At 37.2% G+C, this 21,418-nt stretch overlaps 1 protein-coding gene and 1 pseudogene across 19 annotated transcripts in view; both read right to left on the bottom strand.

Moving 5' to 3' along the window:
- PKHD1 (PKHD1 ciliary IPT domain containing fibrocystin/polyductin) overlaps positions 1 to 21,418 on the bottom strand; it is a 439,380-nt gene that overhangs the window by 136,309 nt on the left and 281,653 nt on the right. For 14 of the 18 annotated variants that reach the window (XM_082411613.1, XM_082411609.1, XM_082411612.1 and 11 more), the window contains one exon: positions 485 to 520. The exons of 3 other annotated variants lie outside the window; for them this stretch is intronic. In XM_082411613.1, the coding sequence (XP_082267739.1) occupies positions 485 to 520 (36 nt within the window). Of the gene's footprint in view, positions 1 to 484; positions 521 to 8,912; positions 8,934 to 21,418 lie in introns of all 18 variants that reach the window. One more of the 18 variants, XM_082411615.1, reaches the window with a different exon arrangement.
- LOC309637320 (ubiquitin carboxyl-terminal hydrolase 1-like) lies at positions 13,353 to 18,944 on the bottom strand (annotated as a pseudogene). The gene is made up of 2 exons: positions 15,348 to 18,944; positions 13,353 to 15,262 (listed from the first exon to the last, which is right to left on the bottom strand). The product of its transcript is annotated as a ubiquitin carboxyl-terminal hydrolase 1-like (transcript).

Genomic DNA, 21,418 nt, shown 5'->3' with positions numbered 1-21,418 from the left:
AAGTTGTCACAACTTAGGATGATGGTGGACAACGGAGGGGAAACAGAATACGTTCCAGATGCTAAAATCACCTGGAGAGATGGAAGGAAAATAAGTTCTGGTATATAAAAGATAATGGTTATAATGATTTGAGGAATATGGTACAAATGGATTCCATGAACTTCAAAGGTAAGAAAGAGGGAAAAGGACTTTATATGATTTTATTAACTGAACTTCTTTGATGGAATCAAATATAAACCTAGTTTACATTTAAGTCCACTCTTTTAGCACGACTCCCCACAGCTTGTGACTAAGCCAGCCCACACTGAATTATTTACCTCCACCCTCCTCTGTGCCCATGAGATTCCCCAGGCTTTTATATGCCTACTTTCATCCTGTCTAACTCCTAATCATCCCTCAAAACTTGGCTCCACTATAATTTATTTCTAAAAGCCTCCTATGACCTAGAGCTAGATGCCCCTTTGGTGCATAAAAATGTCCACACCTCTTGCTGCAGTAAGTCTTCTTCGAGGAACTTGTCCTAAAGAAATAGTGTAGAACACGGGCAAGGGTTAATGCTCAAAGTTCTCCACTGCAGTGCTACCTATTTACAATAGCGGACGTCGGAAAACTCTTTGAAATAGCAAGTGATTGGGAACAGCTTTGTGCATTTAGAACTCCTTCCTTCCCCGCCACCTGTGCCCCAGTTTCCTTGCCATGCTTGAGAGCTGAGCCACCTAAACCGAGTCCCCAAACAAGAGCAAACCCAGCTCAGAGGCCACCTCCTCTGGGAGCCTTCCTTGTCAACTATGTCTGTGTTAAGTAGCCCTCTGTGGGCTACCACACAGGCCATGCTTGACCTCAGTGCTTCAAACTGTACTGTAAGTGTCTTTTATCAGACTGCCTCCTCTTTACAGTACACTCCCTGAGAGAAGGAGCTGTGTCTTTCCAGGAAAGTTCACATCTATTTTCTCCCCAAAATGGTGAACTAGGTAATTTTAACCAGTCCTCTTGCAGAAAACAATTAGAAATAAAGAGGGATACTCCACAGTAAAAAAGACACCAATGTTATAAGAACAGTATGTATGTGCCTAGCATCATAGCTTCAGAATAAAGCAAAAATGAGCAGATATACCAAAAGTAACAGTGGCAAATTAAATAAACAAGAAAATAGTAAGGATGCAACAGTTTTGACTAATACAATTAGCAAATAACATAATATGTGTAGATGCAAAACTAGACTCACAAAGAATACATATTCTTTTCAAGCTTGCATAAAACATTCACAAATATTGGTCATATGATGACCCTAAAGCAAATTTAGCAAACTTAGAAGAATTAAAACCATATCACATATATTCGCCTACCATAGTTCAATCAAAATGTACAATTCATCTTGGGAAAGGTCTATAAACTGAATTGTATTAAATAAAGGTTTTCCAATTATCTAGAGTTTCCATTAAGAGAGTGAAAAAGCAAGCCACAGAGTGGGCAAAGGTATTTGTAACACATATAACCAACAAAAGGTACATTCCAAAGTATATAAATGACTTCAACAAATCAATATAAAAAAGATAATTCATCATTTTAAAAGTGCAGGGCATCACCAGAAAGACAAGATCCAGCCTCATCCACCAGAGCTCAGGCACTAGTTCCCTACACCAGGAAGCCTACACAACCCACTGAACCAACCTTAGCCACTGGGGACAGATACCAAAAACAACGGGAACTACAAACCTGCAGCCTGTGAAAAGGAGACCCCAAACACAGTAAGATAAGCAAAATGAGACGACAGAAAAACACACAGCAGATGAAGGAGCAGGGTCAAAACACACCAGACTTAACAAATGAAATGGAAATAGGTAGTCTACCTGAAAAAGAATTCAGAATAATGATAGTAAGGATGATCCAAAATCTTGGAAATAGAATGGACAAAATGCAAGAAACATTTAACAAGGAGGTAGAAGAACTAAAGAGGAACCAAGCAATGATGAAAAACACAATAAATGAAATTAAAAATACTCTAGATGGGATCAATAGCAGAATAACTGAGGCAGAAGAAAGGATAAGTGACCTGGAAGATAAAATGGTGGAAATAACTACTACAGAGCAGGATAAAGAAAAAAGAATGAAAAGAACTGAGGACAGTCTCAGAGACCTCTGGGACAACATTAAACGCACCAACATTCGAATTATAGGGGTCCCAGAAGAAGAAGAGAAAAAGAAAGGGACTGAGAAAATATTTGAAGAGATTATAGTTGAAAACTTCCCTAATATGGGAAAGGAAATAGTTAATCAAGTCCTGGAAGCACAGAGAGTCCCATACAGGATAAACCCAAGGAGAAACACGCCAAGACACATATTAATCAAACTGTCAAAAATTAAATATAAGGAAAACATATTAAAGGCAGCAAGGGAAAAACAACAAATAACACACAAGGGAATCCCCATAAGGTTAACATCTGATCTTTCAGCAGAAACTCTGCAAGCCAGAAGGGAGTGGCAGGATATACTTAAAGTGATGAAGGAGAAAAACCTACAACCAAGATTACTCTACCCAGCAAGGATCTCATTCAGATTCGATGGAGAAATTAAAACCTTTACAGAGAAGCAAAAGCTGAGAGAGTTCAGCACCACCAAACCAGCTTTACAACAAATGCTAAAGGAACTTCTCCAGGCAAGAAACACAAGAGAAGGAAAACACCTACAATAACAAACCCAAAACATTTAAGAAAATGGGAATAGGAACATACATATCGATAATTACCTTAAATGTAAATGGATTAAATGCTCCCACCGAAAGACACAGGCTGGCTGAATGGATACAAAAACAAGACCCATATATATGCTGTCTACAAGAGACCCACTTCAGACCTAGAGACACATACAGACTGAAAGTGAGGGGATGGAAAAAGATATTCCATGCAAATGGAAATCAAAAGAAAGCTGGAGTAGCAATTCTCATATCAGACAAAATAGACTTTAAAATAAAGACTATTACAAGAGACAAAGAAGGACACTATATAATGATCAAGGGATCGATCCAAGAGGAAGCTACAACAATTGTAAATATTTATGCACCCAACATAGGAGCACCTCAATACATAAGGCAAATACTAACAGCCATAAAAGGGGAAATCGACAGCAACACAATCATAGTCGGGGACTTTAACACCCCACTTTCACCAATGGACAGATCATCCAAAATGAAAATAAATAAGGAAACACAAGCTTTAAATGATACATTAAACAATATGGACTTAATTGATATTTATAGGACATTCCACCCAAAAACAACAGAATACACATTTTTCTCAAGTGCTCATGGAACATTCTCCAGGATAGATCATATCTTGGGTCACAAATCAAGCCTTGGTAAATTTAAGAAAATTGAAATCGTATCAAGTATCTTTTCCGACCACACGCTATGAGACTAGATATCAATTACAGGAAAAGATCTGTAAAAAATACAAACACATGGAGGCTACACAATACATTACTTAATAACGAAGTGATTACTGAAGAAATCAAAGGGGAAATCAAAAAATACCTAGAAACAAATGACAATGGAGATACGACGACCCAAAACCTATGGGACGCAGCAAAAGCAGTGCTAAGAGGGAAGTTTATAGCAATACAAGCCTACCTCAAGAAACAGGAAACATCTCGAATAAACAACCTAACCTTGCACCTGAAGCAATTAGAGAAAGAAGAACAAAAAAACCCCAAAGCCAGCAGAAGGAAAGAAATTATAAAGATCAGGTCAGAAATAAATGAAAAAGAAATGAAGGAAACAATAGTAAAAATCAATGAAACTAAAAGCTGGTTCTTTGAGAAGATAAACAAAATTGATAAACCATTAGCCAGACTCATCAAGAGAAAAAGGGAGAAGACTCAGATCAATAGAATTAGAAATGAAAAAGGAGAAGTAACCACTGACACTGCAGAAATACAAAAGATCATGAGAGATTACTACAAGCAACTATATGCCAATAAAATGGACAACCTGGAAGAAATGGACAGATTCTTAGAAATGCACAAACTGCCGAGACTGAACCAGGAAGAAATAGAAAATATGAACAGACCAATCACAAGCACTGAAATTGAAACTGTGATTAAAAACCTTCCAACAAACAAAAGCCCAGGACCAGATGGCTTCACAGGTGAATTCTATCAAACATTTAGAGACGAGCTAACACCTAACCTTCTCAAACTCTTCCAAAATATTGCAGAGGGAGGAACACTCCCTAACTCATTCTACGAGGCCACCATCACCCTGATACCAAAACCAGACAAAGATGTCACAAAGAAAGAAAACTACAGGCCAATATCACTGATGAACATAGATGCAAAAATCCTCAACAAAATACTAGCAAACAGAATCCAACAGCACATTAAAAGGATCATACACCATGATCAAGTGGGGTTTATCCCAGGAATGCAAGGATTCTTCAATATACGCAAATCAATCAATGTGATACACCATATTAACAAACTGAAGGAGAAAAACCATATGATCATCTCAATAGATGCAGAGAAAGCTTTCGACAAAATTCAACACCCATTTATGATAAAAGCCCTGCAGAAAGTAGGCATAGAGGGAACTTTCCTCAACATAATAAAGGCCATATATGACAAACCCACAGCCAACATTGTCCTCAATGGTGAAAAACTGAAACCATTTCCACTAAGATCAGGAACAAGACAAGGTTGCCCACTCTCACCACTATTATTCAACATAGTTTTGGAAGTGTTAGCCACAGCAATCAGAGAAGACGAAGAAATAAAAGGAATCCAAATCGGAAAAGAAGAAGTAAAGCTGTCACCATTTGCAGATGACATGATACTATACATAGAGAATCCTAAAGATGCTACCAGAAAACTCCTAGAGCTAATCAATGAATTTGGTAAAGTAGCAGGATACAAAATAAATGCACAGAAATCTCTTGCATTTCTATACACTAATGATGAAAAATCTGAAAGTGAAATTAAGAAAACACTCCCATTTACCATTGCAACAAAAAGAATAAAATATCTAGGAACAAACCTACCTAAGGAGACAAAAGACCTGTATGCAGAAAATTATAAGACACTGATGAAAGAAATTAAAGATGATACAAATAGATGGAGAGATATACCATGTTCCTGGATTGGAAGAATCAACATTGTGAAAATGACTCTACTACCCAAAGCAATCTACAGATTCAAGGCAATCCCTATCAAACTACCACTGGCATTTTTCACAGAACTAGGACAAAAAATTTCACAATTTGTATGGAAACACAAAAGACCCCGAATAGCCAAAGCAATCTTGAGAACGAAAAATGGAGCTGGGGGAATCAGGCTCCCTGACTTCAGACTATATTACAAAGCTTCAGTAATCAAGACAGTTTGGTACTGGCACAAAAACAGAAATATAGATCAATGGAACAGGATAGAAAGCCCAGAGATAAACCCACACATATATGGTCACCTTATCTTTGATAAAGGAGGCAAGCATATACAGTGGAGAAAAGACAGCCTCTTCAATAAGTGGTGCTGGGAAAATTGGACAGGTACATGTAAAAGTATGAAATTAGAACACTCCCTGACACCATGCACAAAAATAAACTCAAAATGGATTAAAGACCTAAGTGTAAGGGCAGACACTATCAAACTCTTAGAGGAAAACATAGGCAGAACACTCTATGACATACATCACAGCAAGATTCTTTTTGACCCAGCTCCCAGAGAAATGGAAATAAGAACACAAATAAACAAATGGGACCTAATGAAACTTAAAAGCTTTTGCACAGCAAAGGAAACCATAAACAAGACCAAAAGACAACCATCAGAATGGGAGAAAATATTTGCAAATGAAGCAACTGACAAAGGATTAATCTCCAAGATTTACAAGCAGCTCATGCAGCTCAATAACAAAAAAACCAACAACCCAATCCAAAAATGGGCAGAAGACCTAAATAGACATTTCTCCAAAGAAGATATACAGATGGCCTACAGACACATGAAAGAATGCTCAACATCATTAATCATTAGAGAAATGCAAATCAAAACTACAATGAGGTATCATCTCACACTAGTCAGAATGGCCATCATCAAAAAATCTAGAAACAATAAATGCTGGAGAGGGTGTGGAGGAAAGGGAACACTCTTGCACTGTTGGTGGGAATGTAAATTGATACAGCCACTATGGAGAACAGTATGGAGGTTCCTTAAAAAACTACAAATAGAACTACCATACGACCCAGCAATCCCAATACTGGGCATATACCCTGAGAAAACCATAGGTCAAAAAGAGTCATGTACCAAAATGTTCATTGCAGCTCTATTTACAATAACCAGGACATGGAAGCAACCTAAATGTCCATCGACAGATGAATGGATAAAGAAGATGTGGCACATATATACAATGGAATATTACTCAGCCATAAAAAGAAATGAAATGGAGGTATTTGTAATGAGGTGGATGGAGTTAGAGTCTGTCATACAGAGTGAAGTAAGTCAGAAAGAGAAAAACAAATACAGTATGCTAACACATATATACGGAATCTAAGGGAAAAAAAAAAAAAAGGCCATGAAGAACCTAGTGGCAAGACGGGAATAAAGACACAGACCTACTAGAGAATGGACTTGAGGATATGGGGAGGGGGTGGGGTGAGATGTGACAGGGTAAGAGAGTGTCATGGACATATATACACTACCAAATGTAAAATAGATAACTAGTGGGAAGCAGCCGCATAACACAGGGAGATCAGCTCGGTGCTTTGTGACCACCTAGAGGGGTGGGATGGGGAGGGTGGGAGGGAGGGAGATGCAAGAGGGAAGAGAAATAGGAACATATTGTATATGTATAACTGATTCACTTTGTTATAAAGCAGAAGCTAACACACCATTGTAAGGCAATTATACTTCAATAAAGATGTTTAAAAAAAAAAAAAAAAGTGGGGACTTCCCTGGTGGCACAGTGGTTAAGACTCCACGCTCCCAAGGCAGGGGGCCGGAGTTCGATCCCTGGTCAGGGAACTGGATCCCACATGCATGCTGCACCTAAGAGTTTGCATGCTGCAACTAAAGAGCCTGCCTGCTGCAACGAAGACGGGGCCCAAATAAATAAATAAAATATTTAATAAAAAAAAAAAAAAAAAAAAGTGCAGGGCAGGAATAAAGATGTAGACATAGAGAGTAGACTTGAGGACACAGGAGGATGGGAGGGGGAAGCTGGGGCGAAGTGAGAGTAGCGACGACATATATACACTACCGAATGTAAAATAGTTAGCTAGTGGGAAGCAGCAGCATAGCACAGGGATATGAGCTCGGTGCTTTGCGATGACCTAGAGGGGTAGGATATGGAGGATGGGAGGGAGGCTCAAGAGGGAGGGGATAAGGGGACATGTGTATGCATATGGCTGATTCACTTTGGTGTACAACAGAAACTCACACAGCATTGTGAAGCAATTATACTCCAATGAAGATCTATTAAAAAAAAAAAAAAGGGCAAGAGAACAGCTACTTCACAAAACAAGATACCAAATAGAAAATAAAAATTTTTAAAGTGCTCAAATCACATTAAAAATTAGAGATATGCAAATTAAAACAATCATGAGATCCCACTACATACCCACTAGAATGGATTCTTTTTTAGTTGAACTTGTACTTTTTACTTTGCAAACTTTTCTGAACGTGTGTGTCATATTTCATAATAAACTGCTATGTTTCATGGACACTCATCAATACGTACTTGTTCATCGATAGAATGGAAACTGATCAAAATTATGTTTGTTTTTCTGCTTCTCTAACGCATTAAATTCTTTTACAGCTTTAATGAGGTATAACTGATGTATAAAAAAACTGCATTAAAAAAACTGCATATATTTAATAAATATTGACCAAAATTTTAGACTCATCTCCCTAATAAACTTTTTGTCGGGTCCTGTTCACTGAATCCAAAACAACAAATTGTGTTTCTAAATAATCTGTATTTCCCTCCAAGTTAACCTTGAAATTCCATAAATATCATGATTGCCCATAAAAGACAGATTAAGAAATTGCCCCCAATATCAATTTTACACATTTTCTCCTGCCCTCAGAACTAAGTTTTGCGTTGATGACTTTGGAAGCTGAGCTTCCAACTGAAGCATGACTATTTTTCTCATGTCTTGCTGTAGCTATTTTCTTCAGAGTAGAGCCTCCAGAACATTCTGGACAAATAGTGATAAATCAATTAAATTGTGAAGCCTGTTTTATTCTGAATTAGCTTTTAATTCTCAGTGTATACCTGACCCACTTAGCCCTAAAACACCCCTCCTCAAGAAAATCAATCCCATGTGAAAAAAGAAAAAACAATGGAGGGTGGAAGGGCTTTCAGCCCAATGAAATGACATGGTTATAAGAATAACCAGTAGACATTATCAAATGATAATCTCCAGCCCCTCAGAGAGTGATTTTATTCAAGCTGACAAATTTCTATCATTGATGAGGAGGGCTCTCAATTTGTTAACAATTGATAGAAATTAAAATAAAAGTTAATATATAACATATTCATTCACATATTTGTAACATGTATAAAAACCCTTATAATTTCATAAATAAGATTGAGCTAATTTACTTCTGTAAGCCTCAGTTTCTGCAACTTCATATAAAATAGGCACAGTAAAAGCATCCATTTTTAATTAGGCTTAAATGATTTAGTACGTATTAAAGATACATGGCAGGGTCTGCATATAATACATGCTCTTAAAAATGTTGGCTCTTAGTAGTAATAACAGTGTAAACAGTAGTAGTAGTAACAATAGAGAAATGAAATATTTTAAAATCAATGTTTAAATTTGGAAATTAAGAGAAAGAAGGCAAGCTCTTCCTAGCAAGTAATGTCCTATCCCTAAGGTACTAGAAACTAGACATTTCAAAGGTAAAAATATTAGGTGATCACTTACTTGAATGTCCAGACCAAGGAACTGCAGGAAACACAATTAAATTCCTCTTAAACTCAAACACTCTCATAAGAGTTTTCTAACCAAGAAAATAAAGTATTCATTCATTCATTCACTTGTTTGTTTAAAATTATCTAGCTTTTCCATGAAAAAATAATTAATATTTAACAATTTTTTATTTATTATATAATTAACTATTTAATCATTTTTAAATAATTAATAAATTTCTAAGGAATTTTATGTTATTGTGATAGAAGTTCAAGAGTCCAAAACATAGTTTGGGAAATGCTGATTTAGAAAATATTAAAATATTAAAGTAAAATGATTACTACAATTGTGTTTAGTAGAGACAAACCCAACAAGATAGAAGGATTATTTCTTGTATCCGTGTTTTGCTTAAAAATACATATACATTTAAGAATAATGTGATACATGGGCCAGCTTCTCAATCTTTCTTAACCAAACTTTTACAATATTTACTTAACTTGTCTTCCCTCTGGTTTCCCCCATACCATCCACCCTTTCTTTACTTAGGATAAAGGTCAAGCTCCTTAATGTGACCCATGATGCTCTGCTTTCTCTGATTCTCAGCTCTATCTCACAAACCATTCTCTCTCTTACTAACAAAGCCTCAGTTACACTGGCCTTATTTTAGTTCCACAAATGTTCCAGCTTCCCAGCTCTGGGGCCTTCAACATGCTATTTCCATTTCCTGAAATGCTCTCTGGACATGACTTGCATCTCCAGCTACCACTCCATTCTTTCTTCACCTTCCCTGCCCTCTCCCCCGAATCTTTTGCTTTCTCACACAGGGTGAGCAGAAGGTCTTTAGTAAAATAATATACCCAAGTTGTACTATAGGAGGAGAGCAATATTTGCAGGAAAAAACTCTTGTTTTTAAAATGTGTCTGTGTGTTTATTTTGTAGGTGCTACACTCTAAAGACCCTAAAAGGCCTTAGTCAATTAAAATGAAGGTTTGAGAGGTCTCACAGTTGCCCTCCTAGAACTGTACTAGAGACAGGAATTTCCATGGACTTGACCACAGAGAGCACTGACTGGATGGAGAGGATCCTGGGGATAGGGCAGAGGGAAAAAAAGGGAAGACGAGATGAGATGAGAGCAAAAAGGGACCCTGGCACCCACCTGATGCTGTCTCTGTACGGAGTTAATTTAATGGAAAAAATTTAAAAATGTTTCACACCAAAAAATAAATAATAATAATAATGTGTTATTTGTCAGAGAACTAATATCCATCTGAAAACAAACAGATATTTCTATGCTTGATCTAACTTTGAAATAAGTATTATTTAACTCTTGGCTACCAATCTTCTTAGGAACACCCAGAAGTGGACTTTAGTGCTTCCTGAACCTGTAAAGAACAAAGGTTTTATGCTTTTGCCCTTAGAGTTAAGTAAATATGATATTTAAAAATCACATCCCTTTGATTTCACCTTTTTATTAACTAGTAGTTTGATTAGAGAACGGTCAGTATAAACAGAAACTGGTTTGTTGACTGATGATCTATATTAGCTAACTTATAAACCATCTACTTTACAGATATCTATGTACACTTATATTTACACATTAAATTTGTGGTTAATTTGTATTATTTTTTAATCATAAACTTGAAAGAATATATTTTTGTTTGGTTTGTTTCTTTCACTTAATATATTATTTTTAAACAAACATCACCACAAGATTCTCTCTGGCTACTCAATGAGTCTGACTACTGGGTATTGTGTCTTTAAGCTGGAGGATATGTTTTAATCTACACTTTTCTCTGGTTTGTCTCCTTCTTATTACTTAATCATCCAATGAGCCTTACAGAACTGTCAGTTTGGAAGGCAATAAACTGTGTATGGATTTTTCTTCTTCTTTAGGATTGAGAAAGTCCCAATCATGCAAGCAATGAAAGAAACTTCTATACACCTAGTACTTCATTTCCTGACAATCAAAGTCATGGGCTAATGATGACCTTAGGCTCCTGGCTACAAATGTGAGACAGGGCTGACAAATACACATCACTGGCTCTGCAAAACAATATGTGACAAGTTTTAGGATAAAAACCCAGTTCCTAGCATAATTACTGAGTGACTAGGCAGTGCATCATGTGACCTGGCTCTGACAGGCTGAAGGAACAATGCACTGCTGAGTCCACAGGGACTCTGAAATGTGGGGCATGTATTGTTTACTTAGGGATCAAGGAGACTTCTGTTAAGTTTTAAAGACACACATATATTATTACTGATTATCCCTCTCTGAAATCCTCCTACAAACTATCACAAGAGAATTTTCCATTTGCAATTTTAAAAGTATGCATAAGATTAAAACACTTTCCATTGAGTTGCACATTTGGATCAATAACATGTTAATATCACTGATATCTAAGATAACAAAGGACGCATATTAAAGCACAGAAATGATGTCTCAACTAAAAAAGGACACTGGTGAAAAGGATGAGTTCAGACAGCTATTCCTGTGCAAAGAAATACAAACATTTAAAACACTCAATGAACCAATGTTTATTGAACAGGCTTTGAGTCAGGCATTTTTATTAGCTTTCCTCTCCTAGACAGAATAAAATTTAGATTTGTATAAGATCATCAATTTTTTCAATGTGTTTTTTAGCCCGTTTATTTCTTTCATATAGGGAGAGGGGGGAAACATTGTGGTCATTTATATATTAACACTGTAAGTCCTTCCTCACAGATGTTGACATTTAGGTGTCAGTAGACTGGATGTATTACAAGAAAAAGGCATTGAGCTGAAGGACAGACTTAGATGTGTCCATTCATTTATCAATACACTAGTCAGTCACACAGCACATTATCAGAAGCCTACTATGCACAAGGTACTAGGGTTATAAAATTCTATAAAGAAGCCTATCATCTAATACAGAGAAGACATTCATGAAAACACACCATTTCATAACAGTAAGATGAATGCAGTAATGACAATATGAATGACAGAATGAACCAGGAGAAAAGATACACTGAAACCTACTGAATGGAAAATGCCCATAGTAAAGGTAGTCCTTGGGCAAAGGCTTGAAGGACAAATATTTGAAGCGACTAAAATAACCTCTAATCCTGGTCCTGCTCTTTATGAGCTATGAGACCTTGGAACCAATCAATAATCTCTTTGGATCTCAGTTCCATTATCCATACAATGATACAGATGATTCACATAATCTCTGAGGTCTGAGATATCACAGTTATAAATCCACTACTGAGGAATTTTCCAGAAGTTGTATAATGACTTGCTAAACTAGATTTATAATCCGGATTTCTAGAATTCCCATATTCATGAAGGTCCTAAACTAATTTCTGTCTTCTTAAAGTCATATGCATGAGATTATCAAAAAGTAGCAATTTTCAGCACAATTTGGAATCACTTGCGTTCTTCATCGCTTTAGAAAACAACCCTGCAGAGCTTAAAATCCATCCTACACTGTGAAACTCATGCCTACTTGTCACTAGTCTCCAGCTACCATGGCAGCCTTTCTGCCTCACAACTATGTAAAGCACATGCCTGGCTCTGCCTCAGGACTTCTGCACCAGCTCTTCCTTCTGTCTGAAACCCTCTTGTTCAAATCTTTGTGAGTCTAGCTCTTTCTTGGCTCTATGGTCTGTAGTCACACTGATTCTTCAGAAAGGTGTTTACCGACTACCTAATCTATGGTACCAACACCTCTCTTCAGCTCACTCCTCCATTTAGTTTTCTTCAGAGCATGTATTGCCATCTAAAATTATCTTCCCCATTTATTTTACTATTTCATTGTCTATTTCCCCAACAAAAGAGTGCACGCAGGAATCTTACCTGTCTTGCTCACTGCTGAATACTCAAGTCCCAGGAAGAATGCTTGGCACTGAGTTGGCATCCAATGAAAGAGAAAGTGAGGGAAGTGGGGAGGAAGGGGATGGAGACAGGGGCAAATCTATTTTCTCCTTAATATCTACTGTTTTGCTCCATTTTATCATCGAAAAGAAAGTTTGTTACTCATGAAAGCATAGAAAGTTTTGATGACATCACTCTTAATATAGACAACTGTTCATTTTCAAACATGAGATTGAATCTGTTCAATTGTACTTAAGGCTATATTTTAAGCCAAAAAATGAATTTGTTAAAGTATAGATAAATGGCATTAAACTTATTAGAAGTTACTGTCTTTCAGGTATTGTGTCAAATTTTTTTCTTTGTTCAAGAACCTACTGTATAGCACAGGGAACTCTACTCAATGATCTGTGGTGACTTAAATGGGAAGGAAATCTAAAAAAGAGTGGATATATGTATACGTATGACTGATTCACTTTGCTGTTCAGCAGAAACTAACACAACATTGTAAAGCAACTATACTCCAATAAGAATTAATTTTATGTAAAATAGATAGCTAGTGAGAAGCAGCCGCATAGCACAGGGAGATCAGCTCATGCTTTGTGACCACCTAGAGGGGTGGGATAGGGAGAGTGGGAGGGAGATGCAAGAGGGTGGGGATATGGGGATATATGTATACGTATAGTTGATTCACTTTGTTATACAGCAGCAACTAACACAATGTAAAGCAATTATACTCCAATAAAGATGTTTTAAAAAAAAAGCCTAAACAAAGAAAAGAATTAATTTTAAAAAAACATGCACAGTAACATTTTCTATCAAAACTATATTTGACAACCACTATATTAAAAAAAAAAAAAAAGAATAAGATGGACAATTTCCTTAATTTCCTTTCCTGCTTTCTTTATTCTCTCCGCTGTATCTCATACTACTAACCACTCCCTCTTTCTTCCAAATTTCTTCCTTTGTTTCAAGACATTATTTTCTTTTTCTTTTTCTTTTTTTTACATAGTTATTAAGCAGTTTAAATTTTATTGACCTCCTGGTTTTTTAAAAAAAGTTAAATTTAAGGTCACACCTCTAAGTTCAATGCACTATATACATATAGTGCAGAGCATGACTATGAAGAGATACAAATTAGTCCATGCCAAAAAAGATTTACTAGGGTACAGAATCAGTTTCATAAATACATATAAAATTCTTGTGAAGATAGAAGAAGACTGACTCTTCAGGTTTTCTGAGACACTTTCCAAAGTGATTCAAGGCACAAAATGTGCACTACTGTGAATACATGCATGTGCCTCTAATACAGCCCATCAGAGATTTGGCTTCATGACTTACAAAACTAAATGTACTGAAATGAGATTCTGCTTCTTAGCTGAAAAACCACAGAACCTATAAACATCATGTGGATAATTACTCCAAAATTTGGAGATACTAATGCAAGCACTTTATTTGAAAAAGCAAACACAAAAGATAGGTGTAAATTCAAAGTGTTTAAATGCTTCCATTTTGAATAATTCAGTTAAGAACCTATACAAGTTTGTTCCCAGAAGCTAATGCATCAATCACTAGTCTCCACTAAGGAAAATGAATTCTAAAAATTAACATGGTTTTCAATAATTCAAATTTTACTATTTATATAAAAACCTAGAGAGACCAATAATATCCAATAGCTTCAAAAGATAAGCTAAAGACTTTTTTGATGTAATCAATTTACCGATGTTTGTCCAGGTCTGTTTAATATATACGCAAGGAAAATACACTCACTCTATAATTTCTTATAAAATAGCAAGTAAGGAGTAGATGTAGGAGATGTAGAAGGGGAAAGAGAATTCAAAAAGTCCTTCTCTTCAGTCACTTTCACTTCAGAATCATCAAAAAAGCAACCACTTCCCCTCATACTCCTTTAAGCTTTGCACTACATATGAAATTTTGTTTTCAAAACCACTCATGTTAATGCCTGTTTGGTCACTGGATTCCTTGTTTCTATCAGATTCATGGGTCCCATTAGTATTGTTAGTCTCAGCATTTCTATTTTCAGCAAATGCTGTACTGGCAACTTTATCAGGATTAGATGCTTTGTTGTATAACTCATAATCTGCTTTACTCTTTTGTCCTCCAAGAAGTCCAATAGCTTCTACATTTTTTTTGTTCAAAACTTTACTTGGCTGGGTATTTCCACTGACTCTAATCGACTCTTCTTCATCGTCATAATTTTTGACCACACCCCTTGCTTCCTCCTCATTCAATGGTTCTGGCTTACCTATTTCACACATTTGGTCGATCACAAAATTTTCCTTATCTAGTTCTAAACTGTTAAGGTCAGTGACTTTAACAGAAGCAGCATAATGCCCACTACTAATTGTAATGCCACTATGCATCACAACTGCAAATAATCCATAGCTGTCGTTGGTTGGCTTTGTGCTCCATTCTTCTAGTGACAGTTTAAGAGGTGTCAGTAAAGGAGTGTTGATCTTGTAAAGTCCACCACCATAACATTCAAACACAAAGAATACTGAAATAAGTACTAATATTCAGGTGCTTCTGTGAAGGATATATGGCACTTCCCCCCTTAATTTTCTTTATTTTCTCCAAGCCACTAGCAGCAAAGCACTTCAAATGAATAGTTATAACTTCAGGCATTTTGTCAAACAAAAGACTTCGTTCAGCTTCAGTATAATGATGGCAATTTTCACAGAAATATTTATCTTCTCCTACAATCCTCTCCACTGAAGCAAACTGTGAAATTGCCCATCTCAGGGTCTTCATTTCTGTTTTTGGCTCTGGAGAAATTTCAGAACTCTCCTCTACTTTGGAAAACTCATCTTCTTGCACTGGTACACTGATGTCTTGAAAATCTTCTCTTCTTTCTGTTAAACTTTCACATTCTAAGCAACGAGTCCTTAATACCAGCTGACCTTGAAATAATTTCTCCACTAGCTCAAAACCAATTTGCTCTGGACCTTTGTTTATGGGCTTAACTTCATTAACAGGCATAACATTATTCCCTGGAGATTCAAGTCCACAACCATTAGCTATATTGTCATTCTCATACTTCCCCAAGTCCTCTTCAAGATCATATTCACTTTCTTTAGATTGTCCTTTGGATTCTTGGTTTGTTGTTATTTTACCCAGACTACAGAATTTAGAAATAACGCTGTGTTGCTTAGCTGCAGACTTTAACCAGTTTATTTTAACTCTTGATTTCTTTTGTGAGGGTCTTGCACTCTCATTTTCAGAAATGTACTTGGGGATTATTTTAGCAGGAATATCTAATGAATCAGCAGTAGCTTTTCTTTTTGATCTGGTTTGTCTCTGGTTTTCTTCCAAAGACTGGTGTTCCTTAGAGACTTTAACTTTTTTCTTCATGTTACCAAATTCAGTGTCACTTTTTCTTTTCCCATTTACTTTTGGCAATTTTTCTTTATAGTCTTCAGAATGCCTCATATTGTCCATCTCCATGCTGTTATTACCACTCATTTCCTCTTTCTGATGTTTTTCTTCTACCTTAGTAGATAACTCTGCCACATTTTTTACTTCTTTTTTTAGGAGTTGGCATGTTTCTTGAATGTTTCCCAAAAGACACTGTAATACTTCCCGTGCATCATGCTGTAGATATCCTTCATACACAGGGTTGAGTTCCCTGAGTGTGTTAAGTAGCAGGTTCATCAGTATATTCCTCTGGATTTAAGAGAAAACTAGCCTGAAGGTGTTCGACTGAAATGATCAAGGACTGTAAGCTGCATATTAGTTCATAACTTGCTGAAGAATCTTCTTTGCAATTTCCCTTATCTTTTTGACTGGCTTCATCTTTTAGGGCTTCTTTCTTCCTTGAAATAATATTAAATAAGTGCTTCACTCCAGATTTAAAACCAGGACAAAAATATAATACCTGAAGTATACTATTAAGATAACAAGTATTGCCGAGATTATTCAGTCCCACAAACGGTAACAAGTTTTCTCTCTTCTCACAGTTGATAGGTGAGGACTGTGCTGCAGGAACAACTTGATCAATTTCAGGCCCTCTATATTCAGAAGTTTTTTCTTCATTTTCTTGAGAATCTGTGAAATCCAAGGCTCTCTTGGTTTCCGTTTTCTGAAAAACCTTCAAGGAAAGTCTGGGTTTTTTTTGATGGACTACCTCTTGAAAGCCCATTACTTTCACTAGGTATGACACCGGGCATTTTCTCTTCAAATCCCAAGGAGTTGACAAGAATAAATTTATACAGGGACCTTGTAATCACCAATCATATCTAGAATATAACATTTTACCAGGTGCCGTATCTTCTGCTATACCATTTCTTGCTCCTGGCTGTCCTTATCACTGGGGGTTGTTACATCAAAAATGTTTCTCTCGTAACTCTGGTCATGGCCCAGAGCGAGGTCCGCGGCGGTGACGCCGACGAGTCTAACCGGGCTGAGGGCGGGTGCGACAGGTGAGCCCCTGCCCCAAGCCCGCGGGGGCCCGCGACCCACGGAAAAGCTGGCCGGATCGCCCTCCCCGCAGGCGAGTGACCATTCGCTCTCAAGAGCGGGAACCCAGGCTGCTGCTCGGTCCTGCCAGGCGCCGGCACCGAATACATCCCCGAAGCTGCGCCCGGCCGCCCCCGCCCCCGCCCCCGTCCCCGCCCGGGGACGGCAAGGAGCGCCAGAAGCGTCTCCGCTCGTCCGGTGCCCGAACCGCTGGGGTCTCAAGACATTATTTGCTTCTCATTTTCCATCTACCTTCACAGCTGTTTCTTTTCCTTTCTCCTTCCTGAACTCAGCTTCCTCCATTACCTTAAAAGGTTGATTTTTGCCAAAATTTCAGCACTGGTCATTTTTTCTTCTTTATCTATCTCACAGCTTTGATTGCACATTTTGACTGATGACCCAGTCCTCTCTCCTGTGCTTTCTCATAAATCTATTTGCCCTCTACATGTTACCACTTACACACGCCACTGAAACCTAAACTTGACAAATATGAATCTATGTAATCAGCAAACCACTGTACAGGCTTACTAGGTGGCTGACACTGTTCAAGCACTTTAATAAATATTAATTCACTTAATTTTTATAAAACTCCATAAAATAAGTATGATTCTTATTGCTCCCATTTTAGAGAGAGAAAGCTCATTAATTTACCAGAGTCACTCAACTAAAAAGTGGTGGGAAGGAGGTTCTGTCCTGGCACCGCATGGACCCAGATCTCCCAACCTGAACCCTAAGATGTATCCTAACCAACTCCTCTCCTCGCATCAAAATTGCCACGCCGTTCTAGTGATTTTTTACCTTCTCAGTACTTCCCTAATTCATTCTTCCTCTTTAACTCCAGTGCCTTAGTTCAATCTTTTACAATTTCTTTTCCGAAACACCTCGTAGCCTTCTCACTTTTCACTGTGCCCCTTCCAACACATCCCCCCACACTGCCAAGAGTGATCACTCTAAGACCAGATCTAATCATGTCACGTCCCTGCTTAAAACCACCCAGTGACTGTGCACTGCCTTCATGATAAAACCCAAACTCCCTAACATAATGCATAAGGCCAAGAAGCTTCATCAGCTACCACCATTCTATAAATCCTACAATCCAGACCTACCCATTCCCTACAATTTCCTGAAGGTATAATGCTCATCCACAAATATGTGCCTTTTCCGATCTCTTCTTTTATCTTTAATCCCCCTCCACATTGGAGGAGGTGACACTTCCAATTATGTTTTCATTTGTTTGTCTCCACGGCTTTATTGAGACATCTCTTGAAAGTTAGGTTCATGACTTCTATTTCTGTACATCAACCTCTCCTGTGGTACTTGGCACGTGGTAGGCAATGAGCAAAAAACATGATGAATGAAAGTATGGACAAACAAGTGAAATACCTTAAGCTTATCTTAAGTGTTTTATCAGACTAATGAGACAACCACTGAACAAAGAATGAAACTGAATTTGGCATTTGTGATGCAGCTGCAGCCCTCTAAGCAAAGCTTTGATCTTAAACTTCCTTTCTAATGCTAGCATTATGATTCCACTCTACTAAAAGTCAATTGATACCTTTTGCCAGCACCAGTTGCCTTAAAAGCAGGATCACCAAGAAATATAATTCCACAATGTTGGAACTTGGATCAAATGGCATCAGATAGCAGACAGACTCTGGCAGTGCTCTGTGCCAATGTCCACATCTATTAGGTTTATTTGCTAACTAGTCTTATTATCTATTTCATGTTGGGATTTCTTTAGGGTGTGGTAGAATGGGACAGATGGGTTGAAAGTCTTCCTTCAGGCATCATACACATAGGATTGGGCAGATGGGTTCCTTTCAGATAATCAACCTTTAAGCCTGGAAGACATGGACAAGCAGAGAGAAAAAGAACATACTATTGTCTAGTAATAGATAAAAATATAGTTGGTAATGGACACAATTAAAAATAAGATTTGAAATGTATAAATCAAAACTGGAAAGTGGCATTGTGTCACTTCCCTTCAAAGGTACAGATTCTCAGGCAACAAGTTTGAATTATAGTAATAAGTGACCTCAGAAACCTAAAAAACTTACAAAAAAAAGACCACTCTTAGCAATAGAAGATGCCAACCTGAAGTAAGTTTTGTAGTAACAAGAACAAGGCTCAATTTTATTGACTATTTCTATCAGTTAACTGGATGAGAATTTTATAGAATATTAAACAAATGAGCAAGTGATATTAATCTGGGAGGAAAAAAATCAGAAGCCAAAAGGGTTTCCTCACTGTGGAAAGATGGATTGAAATAATAAAAAAAAGAGATGAGTAAAGAATATTGCACTTAGGTCTCCCTAAAACCCAAGTGAAAACAAAATAATTCTTACACGAGTGTACAATGTAGAGATATGTATTTGAGGCAGCATATGCAAAAAGAGAAGGAATTAGAGTTGATGAAGTAGTTGGCATAATCAGCTGGATGAAGTTGAATCTTTGGCTGTTTTAAAAGAAAAACCATATCTGTGGTGGAGAGCGTCCACTGACACTTCATTTCCAAACTCTGCCCTCCTTTACTCTGCTCACTGCCCCGGGACACAGCTGTCCTGGATACAGGACATCAATGAGTCTTCCTTTACTCGGAGTTCCGGTTGGGTTTGGCTAAATGGTAGCATGAGCAGGAGACGAGGGAGGACAGAGAGTAAGATGTGGGTATTTACTCCCAGAGGTCCTTCTGGGTACTGAGCGTGTCCCAGTCACACAAAAGTTCATGGTGCTGTCTGACAACCATCTTCAGGCATTCACCTCCATCTCTGATTCCAGTAACAATCTCCTTCTCTTACTCCTTTAGGGGAAGGGATGATAAGGATACTCTCCTGTTTCTAGCCCTGGGGTTTGTCCCAGGACATTTGGATTTATGTAAATGGTTCCTTCATTAAAATCTCCTCCAATTGCCCAATTTAGTATGACATGTACTTCCCGCAGGCACCCTTACAGATAAACTAGCATTTATTACACCAGCTATATGCCAAGCACTTAGTAGGAGCTGTTATACTTATGGTTTCAGCAACTCTCTGAGGTAGGTTCTATCATATGTTACAGATGAAGGGATGGAGGCATCCAGAGGCTGATTTACTTAAGGCCAAACAGCAAGTAGGTAACCAGGCTGTGTGACCCCAGGCTGTCTGACTTAGAGCCCATGAATATAGCCCAATTCTGCTATATTCATTTTACTCTGTTCAGAATAAGTCATGACTTATGCTTATACTCTTAATCTGGAGAATAGTTCTTTCCCCCTGGCTTCATACTTTCAGAGGAATTAAACAAAACAAGTGTGTTTAGCGACAATTTCAGGAAGCATGAGGGGATCTCATAACTCAGAAATGTGGAGGCAGTGCAAATTTGTAAAATCTTTCCGAAAAGCAATTTGACAATATGCATTCAGAACCTTAAAGCATGCACTTACCCTTAGGCCCATTAATTCCACTTATAAAAGTCTATCCTAAGAAAATAATCAGAGATGTAAATAATGACTTAAGTACTAAGATGTTCAATGCAGAGTAAGTTACAAGGACAAAAAAAACAAAAAAAAACAAAACCTGAAATAACCTTGAAGTTCAACAATAGAAAAACAGTTGACTAAATTATTATGCAGGTACGTATATGTATAGACTCACATGGATGTGGAATATTAAAGCTATCAAAATTGTGTCTTAGAAATAGAATGAATTGAGGAAATTCTCACATTGTTAGTATAGGATTCAAAAGATTATCGAACTGCATACTCTATGTTTTAAAGCGCGTGTGTGCATGTACACATGCACGTGTAGGGAAAAAAATGATTTTAGGACTACAAAACATTAACTGCATCTATCTTTACATTTGGGAGTATAAGTGATTACTTTATTTCTTCTGTATAACTTTCTACTTGCTTTTCTGTATTTTCCAGGTGGCACAATAGAAGCAAAAAATAAAAATTATTTTAAAACATCAATAACTGTGATTAAAATGATATAACTATAATTATATAATCATAATAATAACTGTGATTAAAATAACTGCGATTTATATATGGCTAAAATAATAGGAACTGCATAACCTGAAAAAGAGAAGATTCAATAAAATGTAGATGAAGGGCTATCAAAAGAAAGAGTTTGACACTCGTCCTAAATAGATCAAACAGAAGAACCCGAACCAACAGAAATTAGAGGAAGATAGATAGACTTTGTCTATAAGAAGGGAA

The sequence above is a fragment of the Balaenoptera physalus genome (assembly GCF_965194825.1).
Source record: "Balaenoptera physalus genome assembly, chromosome: 11".
Taxonomy (NCBI): Eukaryota; Metazoa; Chordata; class Mammalia; order Artiodactyla; family Balaenopteridae; genus Balaenoptera; species Balaenoptera physalus.
The sequence above is the reverse complement of the archived record's forward strand: the minus strand, read 5'-3'. Positions and strand labels throughout refer to the sequence as shown.